The following is a 14,024-nucleotide window of genomic DNA, read 5'->3' as shown; positions in this document are numbered from 1 at the left end:
GTTTATGTTACAGAAAAAATGTCTTAAGTTGTATTTTCCTGTTTAGAATTGTTAGAATCACTGATTGGATTATAGAAACTACAGCTCACATTTTGTAGTTAGCAGCCAGATGGCAGTGCTCACTCTTAACCTCACAGAAGGCATGTCACAATGATATTGCAAGCTCTATGTTGTGGATTTCCACCTTTCCAGATATTTATTTCGTTCTGGTGGTAGCTATAGGTGATCTCTCAAGTCTAGCAATTCAACATGATCAAGCAAACTAAGTAGTAATCACATTGGATTTTTTTCATAGACCAGGAGAAAGGAGGAATTAACAAGAAGGTTTTATCATTTTTTTCTTAAGTTTTACAATAAACAAAATTATGATTGGAGCTACACATGGAACTAAATTAGAAACTGGGAATGCATAAACTTTAAAAGTATATTATTATTTTCAAAATCCATGAAGCTTTCTTGTGCAATGAAGAATTTTGACATTTCGCAGATGTAAAATTAGTTTCTCGTGGCTGGAGAAGCTATTCAGCAATGATTATGACATACTATGCATAGTGTTAAAAATCACATTTACACTTCATTTAACAAGGCTTAACTTTTTCAAGGGATTTTACAGGAAGAATAATAAGCAAGGATTGAAAGTTTATATCAATTCAATGATTCTTAAAGATTTACATCCACAAGGAATTCACTAGTTCAATATACAGGAGCAGGGAAGCCACAGCAGTTTTAGATTTCTACATTTTCCTGCACGAGTGTGGACGCCAGAAGCTGTCAGTTTCACAGAACAATAATAGTCTGTGTTGATAATTTTGCTGTCATTACAACCACAAAATCAAGTCTACCTTACACTTTTTTTTTAATAGAATTGCTTTGTAGAACAACTTGACGATGGACAATGTAATTTGCTCCTTTTATTGGCACTTAATTATTTAATCAGAATCACAGATATATGCTCTGAAAGAAGTATAATCCATGAGAATTCTAAAACAGTTTAATTTATGATTGAATCTAATTTTATACAATGAATAAAAAATCATTTTAAAAATACTGCAACCAGACTTTGTGTTCATAGACAACACAGTTAAGTTAAAGTGCTTTCTTCCATGAAAGTGTAATACTTTTCAAAGAGCCGAGGATTTCTAGGATATTGGAAGCAGTTATGGGCAGGAGCAGTACAGGCTTCGGTTGCACCTAAGCAAGGTGGGATCTGTGTTTTCCTTGCTGGGAGGTTAACATACTATGAGGAGGATTTAAGTTTGGGAGAGGAGCATCTTAAAGTAGAAACAGAGAGGATAATCAAGGTGCATAGAAAACACAGGACAAAAAACAGCTGAATAAATAATGTGAAAGGAGCAGAAATTAGATGGAGGAAACTAGTGACATAGACAAGCATGACATTGAAATGCATAAGTGTTAATGCAAAAGCTGTTACAAATAAGATTGATGAGTTTGCAGCATGAGTTGCCACTCACGTGGAGTTTTGATACATTTGGCTTAAATATGGCCAGGAAAGGATGGTTGTTGGGGGATAGGGTAATGGTGCAGTGTAGATTAGAGTTCTAAATACAGACAAAATTCTGAAGCAACCAAAGCCTGACGCAGGAATTTTCCCAAAAAAATTCGAACTGTCGAATTCATATGAGTAAGTTACGTTGGTTTTTTCAGTGAGAGTTCAGAGAAGAATCTCCCACACTCTGTGCACTGCAAAGGTCACTACCATATATATCATTAAAAAACAGTGGGCAGGGTATTCCCACCCAAGAAGCTGGCAGCATAGCGCTGAACGGACCACTGCGCATGTGCCAATCTGTCATCGCTGAGATCAGCGCAAGCGCAGTGGCCCCTGTCTGCTGCTGTCCTGATTGCTGGCCAACCTCACAATCTGGCATTGCTGGCCCTCTGACCCCCTCAGTGGCCCTGCCCGACCATTCCTGAACCCCCTCCTCCCAGCCCACACCAATCTCCAAACCCCTCGTTCCCCAGCCCCTATTGCTGGCCTCCCTTCTTCCCCCCACCAATCCCGATAGCAAGGATCCCCCCCCCATAGGCCCCACACCCTTGGCACTGCCCCATGCCGAATGGGCAGTGCCAAGGTGCCCCCTGGACATTGGCACTTTGCCCCTTGGGCCGTACCAGTGGGCCCAGGCTGGCAGTGCCAGCATGCTAATGCCAAGGGGCACCCTTCCTCCTGCCTGACCCTCTGAGGACCCCAATTGCCCCCCTTCACTCCAACTGGGTCGGGCCACTAGTTCCCCAGTAATATGGAGCTACTGTAATCACCATTGGAGTGAACCACTGTGACACAGGAGTGGGGGAAGGATGCCAGCAGGCCCAGAGACTATACTCCCAGGCCAGCTAATGAAATTTAAATAACCATTTAAATGGTCTTGGCACCTCCCTGTCAATTTCTGGTGTGGAGCTGATGCCACCAGAAATCTGGCGCTGGGAGGCGCTATCAGGGCAGGTATGCATGTGTGAACCCTGCGAATCAGCCAACGTGACAATCTCCCGGCCTGCTTCGCTGAAAAATTAGCGCAGTGGGATAGGACAATTGTGACCTGAATTTTTTTGGTTAGAGTTAAGGAAATGGAAAGGACCTGTCACATTGCCGAGGGGTTACAAAAGACACAAGTAGTGAAAATGAATTTCAGGGATGCATAACAAAAAAATAGAGCACAAGTGGAAGACATAAATTTGCTGTGCTGCAGACTGGGAGGAAAATAATGTAAAGGATAAGAGTGAACAACTCCTGCTTACTGGAGAGTTTTTAGCCTGTTGATAAAATATGAATTAACAGGCAAATTTGAAAAATAGAAATATTTGGGATTAAACAGTGGCAACTTGGATAGGAGACAGAGAATAGTGGTGAATGGATGTTTTCATGACTGAAGAGAAGTATGCAGTGGGATTCCTAAGTATTGGTATTGGGTATTGATATTAGAATTGTTACATATTAAATAATGAGAAGGACAAAGAAAACCACTCAATTGGCACTCCATTCAGCACTTTAATGTTCACTCCGCCCATCACCAACACACAGTGGCAGCAGTGTGTACTAGGTACAAGATTCATTGCAACAACACGGATCCTTTGACAGCACCTTCCACACTCACGACCTCTACCACCTAGAAAAACAAAGGCATAGATGCAAGGGAACACCACCATCTGTAAGTTTCACTCCAACTCACACAGCATCCTGAATTATATTGCCGTTGCTTCACTATCCCTAGGTGAAAATTCTGGAACTAACAGCTCTGTGGATATACCCACACCACATGGACTGTTGTGATTTTTGAAGGCAGCTCACCAATGCCACTTTGTCAAGGACTATTAGAGATGGGCAAAAAGTGCTGGCCTAGCCACATCCCATGAAAGAATATTTTTTTTTGAAAGCTGGATTGTTCTCTAGAGCAAAAAAGGTTAAGACAAGAATTTTTTTTCAAGATAATGAATTTTATAAGGCAATTGGAGAGGAACTGGTCTGCCAAAGAGGGTTAGTAACCAGAGCCCTAAATTTAAAGTAAAGTTTGTTTATTTGTCACAAGTAAGGCTTACATTAACACTGCAATGAAGTTACTGTGAAATTCCCCTAGTCGCCACACTCCGGTGCCTATTTGGGTCAATGCACCTAATGAGCACATCTTTCAGAATGTGGGAGAAAACTGGAGCACCTGGAGAAAACACACACAGACATGGGGAGAATGTGCAAAGCTGGGAACCTGGGTTCCTGGCACTGTGAAGCAGCAGTCCTAACCACTGTCCTACTGTGCCACCCAAATAATTTGTAAAGAACTAGAGGAGAAATGAAAGGAAACGTTTCCAGTGTTTTTCAGATTTAGAAAGCTTTACTTGAAGTGTTGATGGAAACCGATCTATTGGACTTTCAAAAGACAATTGGACATGTACATGAGGAGAATTAATTTGCAGGATTATTGGGAAAAGGCTGTGGTTTGGGACTAAATTAAGCAACTCTTCCAAAGAGCTGGTAGCGACACTACGTAACTGAAGTCCCACATCCCTTGTGTCATCCTGGTAAACCACCTCTGTATCTTCTGCATGCCCTGGACATCTTTAATAAATCTAGAAGAGATCCACTTGCTGTATGGCTCCACTCCTTATATCACATACATCCTTAACCATTTTATTCTTCACTGCAGATTAGTTCTCAATCATTCGTTTCCTATCAAAAGATATAGGTGAGTCAACCTCCATGTCCATTGATTTGGGTCTCCTTTCTTCTCAGCAGCACTATGGCAGATGTTGTGAGAATCTAAAGGAGGTATATTGCCTGCATTGGAGGGAAGCATTGACAGCCCTGCCCAGATCAACCCACAGGCTGTAGATGCGTGCTCACCTGTCGGAAGCTTCACGTTGAAAGCCAGGATTTCTTGAGAGCTTGTCTCTCATATTAAATAGAGCTTCTCTGGGATATGGACTACTCATATCCATAATTTGAATCCTAGTACAGTTAATGAAGCAAGCGCATACTTTGGTGAGTGGCCCTGAGAATGTGTAACCAGCTATGTTTTCTAACGAAATAGGTCAGGCAGGAGGGAGGCAAGTAATTGTGAAGAAAGCACTTCCTATGATTTACATTTCTTTTCAGCTAAATAGCTGCTTAAAGTTATTTTTCTTAAAGTGGTACATATTGAATTTTAAGCTTAATCCAAAATATCAAATTCACTTTTGCATGTAGCTTGCCTCTGTGATTGTTTCAGGTTGCAGTATTTTTAGAACTTTACACATTTATATGTTGTCATTTCCTCAATTGGTAATCATTTGTTCCTTTTTCTCATTATGTAAAATTTAATGGCTATAAATTGAATACATATTTTGGACCAGATTTTAGCGGACTTGGGAAGACTTTGTGGACCTTTAATGGTGGGTGGGACATACATGCATAAGTCCTACAACCACTTACAAGAGATATTTGGTTGTATGAGGAAAGGAGTAGGGCATGATTCACACGGGATGGCACTCCAAGCTCAACAGAGCCATTTGACCTCCGTGCTGAGTTCAAACAGACCCGAATTTCACTGTTGTAAAGGACTAAAACCATAGTTCAAAAGTTGCAAATTGATTTAAACCTCTTAAAGGACAGCTAAGACCTGTATAACTGTCGTGATCTGCAGTTTTATAAGTGCCCCACTTTTTAACTTAAAGAACAGACTGCATCTGTTAGAGTATTTAACACCTCTAGTATGCTGCATTGATTGTCAGTTGTAAGTTAGGGGAAAAAAGCACCCGATCATGCAGTTTCAATAGAGATTTATGTTGACGTTTCCCCAAGGATAATGCTAGATTATTGTGAATGCTTAGCTGATTTCAAAAGCTGCAATTATTTTAGCAGAGGATGCTGAGTTCACAGTTTGATTGACAGCCTCAAAAATCTACTAAAGGATTAGTTGTCTTTGATGTGAGAAATGTGTGTTTGAGATTCAGTGCTTGAGATTTAAAAGCTTTGAGTAGGCTTTATGAATGGAAGGTTTTTTATTATCAAATGTGCAGATTTGAGAGTTAGATTGTTCCAAGTTTTTTTTCCCTATATGGCATCTGAGGTCTATCCATAGTGGATACAGGATGAGTGACTATGGAAATAGAATGGCGGTATGAGGGGACATGGGAGGTTGGGAGAGGGGGTGTGAGTTGGCATGGAGAATATGAGGGGCCATGAAGTGAAGGGGTATCAGAGTTAGAAGGTGAAGTCCCAGAGACTTATGGCCGACCTTCTAATCAGATCATTTGGCGATCATCTGTTCCTGCTCTCTGCTTTCCTGACCTGAACTACTCATCTCTGTAGCCAAAATCTGGCTGTTTGAATCTTAAGAAAGCACTGCAGTAATTTTCCAAATACTTTACACAATTGCAGTTAGCTGAATGTTGAAATTGATCATTTGCATGCATAAATTAATTTTTTTAGTCTCAATTTTCCCCACTACTGCAATATCTCACAGACTATCGTACTTGACTTGATCCTATGGAAACTTGTGTTCAAGAGGCAGGGACTGGAAGTTAATCACTTCACAGCCACTTACAAACAGGTTGGACTTAACTCTTCTGATGCATTGCTATATTTAGTAAATATTTGCAAAGTGCTTATGCAACAAAATTGTTTTTTTTTCTCCTTTTCTGTTGATCCTGTTGATATTTTTGTTTGAGCTGCTCGAAGATTCCCTCATTACTTTGCTACTTGGAAGCATTAACCAGTTTAAACATATTTGAAGGACATAACTTATTTAAAAATAGAATTGACTAAGCTTGACTTTACAAGTAAATGTTGAGACTACTTGTAATGTGCTTCCAGTTTATTTCTAAGCATTGCTTATTTATTCTAATGTGCCTTGTATAATTTTTTTTAAGTAGTTGTCAACTGTCAAGAGAACTATGCCTGAACTAAAACTGGTTCCAATAATCTGGTTTCATGTGACAAATTTTATATTGGTAGAATAATTCAGACTGATTTAATTTCTTTGCCGCTTATATTTTGATATTTACCACTAACTGTTAAAAATGACAATTTTACCAAAAATCATTCCTGGGATGTGGTTAGCACTGGCAACTCAGCATTTATTGTTCAATCATAGTCATATGTGCGTATACAATATGTCTATGTATGTCAGAGAAAAGGGCTCATTCAAAATAAACCTCCACTTGGTCAAAGTTGCTAAATTTTATTAAGTTACTAATTTCAGTCAGGGTATCCTTCAATTTTGTCATAAAGTGGATTTTTTAAAAAAACAGTTGAATTTAACGAAAGTACCTATATATATTTGGATATATTACACAGTTGATGTATGGAATACCACTGCTCACAGTTTACTGAGGACTGAGATGATAGGAATCAATTAGCTTATTGTTAGAATACTCCCATTCATTCTAACGTAACAGAAGATACTTTCTTGAGACCCATACCCCAGGGACTAAAGTGCAGGAACTAGTCTAATTGATGGACATGCAGGTGAATCAATAATCAGGCAACCAAAACTCCCACTGCCTTGGACAACAGGACAAAAAGCCATGCGATAGTCAGTAAATTCAATTAAATCTAGGAAGGGAATCTGACCTGGTGAAGGGAAGCTCATCTCTAAAAATTACAGCTGTAGTGTAAAAGCAAAAAAATGCAGATACTAGAATCTGAAACAAAATCAGAAACTGCTAGAAAATCTCAGCAGGTCTGACAGCATCTGTGGAGAGAAAATAGAGCCAACGTTTCAGATCTGGATGGCCCTTGATCATGAAGGGTCATCCAGACTCAAAATGTTGATTTTCCACAGATGCTGTCAACCTGTTTTCTAGCACTTTCTGAATAGAGATCGTGTGATATATTTTCTTGTTCAGGTAGGATTTAAAGTTAACTTATTTTAAGGTTTGGTTATAATTATTATTCTATGGTTATTTGCTGTCAGTAAATTTAAACAACTTAATTTATGTCAGGCCTGTCAGGCATTTTACCTACTGAAAAAATTATGACCACTGAAGACAATAGCCATTTCAGATCACAGAGAGTCCTTAGTTCAACGTTGTATTGTTAGAAATAGGGTAATAACAATCAGAATGGAAAATACCTATAACATATTTGGTAAATTTTCTGTCTCAGATTGCGTATCAGGAGTGAATGTGGCAGACTACTTAACTAACATTCTGCCATTGTGGTTTCATATTCTAGGCACATTCCTAATTTGACTACGGACAGTTTAGTTAGATGAACAAAACCCTTATGGTTGATTGTTTTCTTTCTTTAATGATAAGTAGCCCTAACTGGAGACCTTTTCAGTAAATAGAACTGATGCTGAAATAGACTTTGAAAATGTGGACATTTGTAATATGGCTAATCATGTTTCATGCAAAAAATTGAAATTGCAAGCCTTTAGATTGCAACCACAAAGTAAGCATTACATGTAAATATTTTTACTTAAAAAAAACATTTTTAATTAAATCAACATCTTAATTTTAACACTTTCTTTTGCATTTTTAAAGGAAGTCCATGACCGAAAAGGCAAGAGGTGCTTATCGTTTGTTTTCTGCTCTGAAAAACGGAAACCAAAGGCCAAGTATATGCATCTAGCCCAGGAACTGTTAGTGGATCCTGATTGGCCTCCAAAGCCCAAAACAACCACAGAAGCAAAAAAGAAACCCGATGAGAACAGTGCAAGCCAAATAATTACAATACCTGAACAGAAAAAACTTTGATTTGAGTCATCGCTACAATATTTTAACAGCGAGGTGTAATATAACAGTGATGAGAAAGGGCAATGTGGAATATGTGGAATTATATGTGGAGACTTTGATAACTAGCAATTGTTTTTATGTTTAAGGGAGAAGAGAGACTTTCAGGCTATACAGAAGCACGTTTTTTAAATTATTTTGTTGGAGGTAAAGCAATTTTAAAATAATTGAAACAAGAACAGTTAATGTGATACAGCAAAAATAATTTAGATAAATATTATTAGTTTTAAAAACAGTATTTCTTCATTATTTTTTGGTGTTCAGATCTAGAAGTAATGCCAGTTTGAGTATAGCAAACAAGCAAAGTTATACAGCCTATTTGAGGGAAGAAAAGCTTCTTGCATGCAGTGAACTGCATTTATGCAACTGACCAATTTCTGAACCCAAATCAATTTCTACAGATAGTAAAGAGCAGATAAAAAAAAAATTCTTATATTACTAAAAACTGAATTTCTGTATAATGGGCTCTCTGAATTTTTTTCTGAACAAGCATAAGATTTGCTTCATGTACAAGAGTTGCAGCAGAAGCTAACATTTTTTCCTGTGTTTTTGCAAAATAAGCCCAACAAAAATCAAGTGTTGTACTGCAATTTTGCAAAGGTTTAGCATAAAAAGTCACAAAGCAATAACAAATCATGCAATGTAGTACAGAGACTTTTTAATAAAGAGTACAAGCTTTTCATGCATGAATTTTAATGCCCTGAAAATTGAGGAAATGTACATGTAATTTGTCAGTATGTGCTCCATGTGAGTGAAGCTCTGAGCGAAGAGAGTGCAGGTGGAAAATGTTGCATAATTCCTAAGTTTTATTGAATGTATGCATCCTTTTGCCCTTAGAGATGAACAATACATGGAAAAAATATGTGGATATGTTTTTAACACAGTGGTTGGAAATAAGTACGCAGGAGAAATTGAGTTGGTTTGAGGCTTCGTCAATCTGGAAGAGACTTAATAGACGCATTTAACATCATTTTTTAATTTTGGATGTGAAGAAATTTGTTAGAGAGTCCGGACCAGGAGGCATAAATAAAAGAAAACCATTAAAAGATCAAATAAAGAATTCATTAGAAATTTTCTCTGAGTTGAGAAGTGGAACTCACTGCTACATGGAGTGGAATAGCAATTGTCTTTAGCCTTGCAATAAACCCTGTTCCCTAGGCACCAATTTCAATGATGAAGGGTCATCTAGATTCGAAATGTTGGCTCTGTTCTCTCTCCACAGATGCTGTCAGACTTCATGAGAGTTTCCAGCATTTTTTGTGTTTGTTTTCGATTCCAGAATCTGCAGTATTTTCCCTCTACAAATTTCATCTTGTCCATCCCCAACTTCCTTAATTCCACATTTGCTTGCCGTTGCTTCAGCTGCCTAAGCCCTCTTCTCTGAAATTCTCTTCCCCAAACCTCTTTATCTCTTTTGCTTCTCCTTTATGTTGTTTCTTAAAGCCTACACCTTTGACCAAGCTTTTGGCCACTTTCGCTACTGTCTTTCTTTGGTTTGGAGTCAGTTTTTTTATCTGATTATACTGCTGTATGCTGTCTTGGGGTATTTTACCAGATTAAAAATACAAGTTTTTGGTAATTGAAGCAAACCACCTTCAAGAGAACGCTTGATGCACACATGAGACAGATAGGAATAGAACGGCAGGGAGGGAAGGATTGGGAGAGGCGCATGGTGAGAAAAATAATGACCAAATAATCTGTTTCTAAGCTGTAGATTCTGTACTGTTCGGTTACTTACCTCTAAGGAATCCAGAGTTATTTGACATTGATCACTCAAATATTTAATTTATCTTTCATTGATTATAAGTGGTATAAATCAATAGTGCTAAAATTAAATTTGTGTTGATCACACTTGCTGCAATCCTCTGCTATTTGCAGTAGTTTAGTTGTGGAATTTTTTGACTATTGAGCACTCAATTGCAAGATCTAATTGCCTCTTCATATAAGATAAAAATGTCAATGTACACTTGGAATATTATGATGTTGCTTTTAAATTATCCCATTTGGCTATAAAGACTCTGGTATACTATATAGATTCAGTACTTGAAATTGTTGGGGATTGACAACAGTGGAATTAGAATGTGGTAAGATGTGCAGATAAGAACAATTGTGGAAATTTTAAACATTTCTCAAATGGAGCCAATGATCTTTTCATATAGCATTCATGCTGGGTTCTTCACAAAAGTAGCTTCTGATTTTTATTTGGCTCAAGAAATTGAAATGGCATCCTTCTGACCTGTTCCAAATGGATGATACTGTATAGGTTTCTGATGGACAATCTTTTATTTCCATCTCAAGATGAAGAGTATGTTATTATTCACATCAATCTCTGTTCCATAACACCGATCACTGGTAAAGGCATTGTTAGGTATGATAAAGTTATTTTGTTCAGATTTGCAGATGAAAAGCAAAGCATTCTTCTGTAATAGATTTTGCCTGGCCTACTACATACAGATGCAGCTCGTAAATATCTGTTTTATGAACATCTGTTTTACGTGGAACTGTTGGCAGATATTCATGATGCATGAATCATAAAGAATAAATATAGGTTGCGCATATTTAGAGTCACACTTTAATTCCCAGCTCTATCCACACCCACAATTGGTGATTTCTCTGCCTATTTTTGAATCAATTTTCATTTCTGCTTATGGATATTCTGAGATTTCCAAAGAATATATATTTGCATGAATATATCTTGTGCTGTAAACCATCCACTTGCTTGTCTATAATTTCAAATTTTGACTTGATGCTATTTATTTCGCAAATGCATTTAATTTCATGAAAAAATGTTTTATCATCACATGTATGTAAAAGATTTTGGTTGAATGTGCAATACATTTATTTTTTTTCATCTATTTGTGAAATGAGAGTGTGTAAAGTCTGTGGGAAGTATTTTCTATGCAAAATAGCCACCTCAACTACAGACATATATATCTATTTGAGAATATTTGCTCAGTGGCTGAGATGTTTCTATCCAGGGTCACTTTTTGACTTGTGTTGGTGTGTGCATCTTGTAATGTAGAAGATGATGCCGTGCATTGGTTCAGAATCAACCCAGAGTGTTTTTTAATTAAAATAACAAACACCAACTTCATATTAAGGTACATTACTAAGGCTATAAACTCTGGAATACCCTCTCTAAAACTTTCCACCTCACCTACCTCTCATCTTTTTAAAGACATTCCTTAAAGTTCATCTCTTTGACCTTTTGTTCATCTGCCTTAGTTTGATTCTGTGACAGATTTTATTTGGCAAAGCTCCTGTATAACTCTTGGGATGTTTTACTACATTAAAGGTGTTATATAAATAGAAGGTGGTATAAAATGCTAGATGTCAAAAACTGCTGCAACAGCATTTCTGCTGCTAACAATTTTTATTTAGCGTATTTTTTCAGACCTCATTTTTCGGCGATTGAGTAGTTTTGATATCACTTAAAATCATATTCTGAGTGATTAAGAGTGAAAACTAATGCAGCACTGAATTTACAGTAAAGGAAAACCATTGAAATCCAGTTGAAAATTCCTTAAGTGGCAAATATCCTGGTTTTTCATATCAGATCCGTTGTCTGCTAACGGCACAGTAGCACAGTGGTTAGGACTGCTGCTTCACAGCACCTGCGACCTGGGTTCGATTCCCGGCTAGGGTCACTGTGTGGAGTTTGCATGTTCTCCCCGTGTCTGCATGGGTTTCCTCCAGGTGCTCCGGTTTCCTCCCATATTTGAAAGATGTGCTGGTTAGGTACATTGACCCGAACAGGCACCGGACTGAGGCAACTAGGGGAATTTCACAGTAACTTTGCCGTGTTAATGTAAACCTTATTTGTGACTAATAAATAAACTTTTTTAAAAATTTAAATAATATATACTGCCCCAAATGGAGAATGATTAACATCTTTCTTCTTTCCAATATCAATACATCAGTAATGTAGTTGTCAGTTTAAGTTGGAACAGTCCATATTCATTAACTGAAATGATTTCAGTGCTTTGGAGCAGATGTGTATAAATATGAGACTGGTTACTCTTGACTATTTTAAACTATTGGTCCTAAAACTAGATATTTTTATATCGAATAGCCATTTTAAAAAAAATTAACTTAAAATACTGGCCTATTTGCAATTTTGTTCTGTTCCTTAATCAGTTTTTTGTTGCAGAGCATCTAAAAAATAATAAGCAATTACTTGAGCAGCACTTGTGTATTTTTTCCTTTAATTTGAAGAGATTTTAAGAATTTTAGAAACAATTCACCCGTTTTGCGTGTTTCATCCAGGCAGAATCTGTTGCGTTCCAGAATTTTTATCTTTTATGTTGGAATTTTGGAGTGCTATATTTTTTAATAATGTATATATTTGAATAAGAACAGTGGCAACTGTGCACTAGGTTTGCAAATAACTATTGACATTACTTAGTTTATTTGGAACATAATAAAAGCAAAGACAACTAATAATAAGTTGATTTTTAAAACCATTTTACAAACAATAAAAAAAAATTATATTTTAATTTTGAGTAAATATATTTTTTGTAATTTTATATGTTTAAACAAATCTTTATTCCTCAGGGAGTTTCATTTTAGAATATGTCAGTTGTGGGACTTTTTTTTTAATTCCTTCAAATTTATCCCTACAGTTTACAAATAATGCTCAAATACTTAATCAAATAAACGGTCCAGCTTCCCGAATTTGCTTCACATCTTAAAATTAACATTTTAAACTTTTAGAAGATTTTGTATATAAGATGACATTTTCTACTTGTAATTTATTCTATTTATTTTGATTTACCTAGATCTTTCTTATTCTGTTGTATAAAAAAATTGGTAGTGGATTTATGTATGTAAATATGTAACATTCATTTAATTTACCTATAGCATGATTGTGTCATGCTATTATTATGATCTCAATCTTGAAAATTCTGCTTCTTATAGTTTATTACAAAAGAATAAACATTTTTCAAATGTGTGGCTGTAGCTTTAGATTATTTTTGTGTGGGGAGTAAGTGCATTTAAATATATCAAGTATGTCCCCCAATACTCTGCTTAAGACAATGCATTCATCCTGAATAACCCTGCCTCATTGGCTGGATTGGTCAAGGGGGCATTGTTTTAGGGCGAGGGGGTAGAAAATTAGAAAAAAACAAATTCACTCATAGGGTGGTGGGAAACTGGAATGCATTTTCTGTGAAGGTCGTGGAGGCCGGAAACCTGACAACTTTTAAAAGTACAAAAAATATTTGGATGAGCACTTGAAACATCATAACATTCAAGGATATGGACATAATGCTGGAAAATGGGCTTGGTGCGTCTTTAGTGATAGTTAATGCTGGTACAAACTCAATGGTCCGAAGGGCCTTTTCCATGCTATATGACTCTGACTAGTGCCGTTTGCTGAAGGCTACCCAATTGATAAAGCATAAGTGCAAGCTGTCTTTATAGATGGAGGTAGAAGAGCAAATGGCTGCAGTCTTTTTAATCTTTTCATAATGGGAAGACGTGTGGGAGAAATCTGGGCACCCCATCCGCCATTTTAACGTAGTCACTCCCTTCACTATCTACACTGCAGCAATCCATCAAGCCTCCTTCAGCAGCACCTTCCAAATCCATGACGTTTACCACCTAGGAGGACAAGGGCAGCAGATGTATGGGAGCACAACCATATGCAAATTTTCCTACAACATCCTGACTTGGAAATGTATCACCAGGGCTTCTTTCCTAACAGCACCGTGGATGCACCTATAGCACATGGACTGCAGCAGCTCAAAAAGTTAGCGCAGCACCACTTTCTCAGGGATGATTCAGGATAGGCAACA

The 14,024-nt window shown here is 37.2% G+C and overlaps 1 protein-coding gene across 7 annotated transcripts in view; it reads left to right on the top strand.

Moving 5' to 3' along the window:
• LOC145340999 (polyamine-transporting ATPase 13A3-like) overlaps positions 1 to 13,128 on the top strand; it is a 131,903-nt gene extending 118,775 nt beyond the window's left edge. For all 7 annotated transcript variants that reach the window (XM_080185663.1, XM_080185659.1, XM_080185660.1 and 4 more), the window contains 2 exons: positions 5,955 to 6,041; positions 7,978 to 13,128. In XM_080185663.1, coding sequence (XP_080041789.1) covers positions 5,955 to 6,041; positions 7,978 to 8,190 — 300 coding nt within the window. In that variant the 3' untranslated portion in view covers positions 8,191 to 13,128. The remainder of the gene's footprint in view (positions 1 to 5,954; positions 6,042 to 7,977) is intronic.
• The last annotated feature ends 896 nt before the right edge of the window (positions 13,129 to 14,024 follow it).

The sequence above is a fragment of the Carcharhinus amblyrhynchos genome, chromosome 3 (genome assembly GCF_965287045.1).
Source record: "Carcharhinus amblyrhynchos chromosome 3, sCarAmb.v2.hapA, whole genome shotgun sequence".
Lineage (NCBI taxonomy): Eukaryota > Metazoa > Chordata > Chondrichthyes > Carcharhiniformes > Carcharhinidae > Carcharhinus > Carcharhinus amblyrhynchos.
The sequence above is the reverse complement of the archived record's forward strand: the minus strand, read 5'-3'. Positions and strand labels throughout refer to the sequence as shown.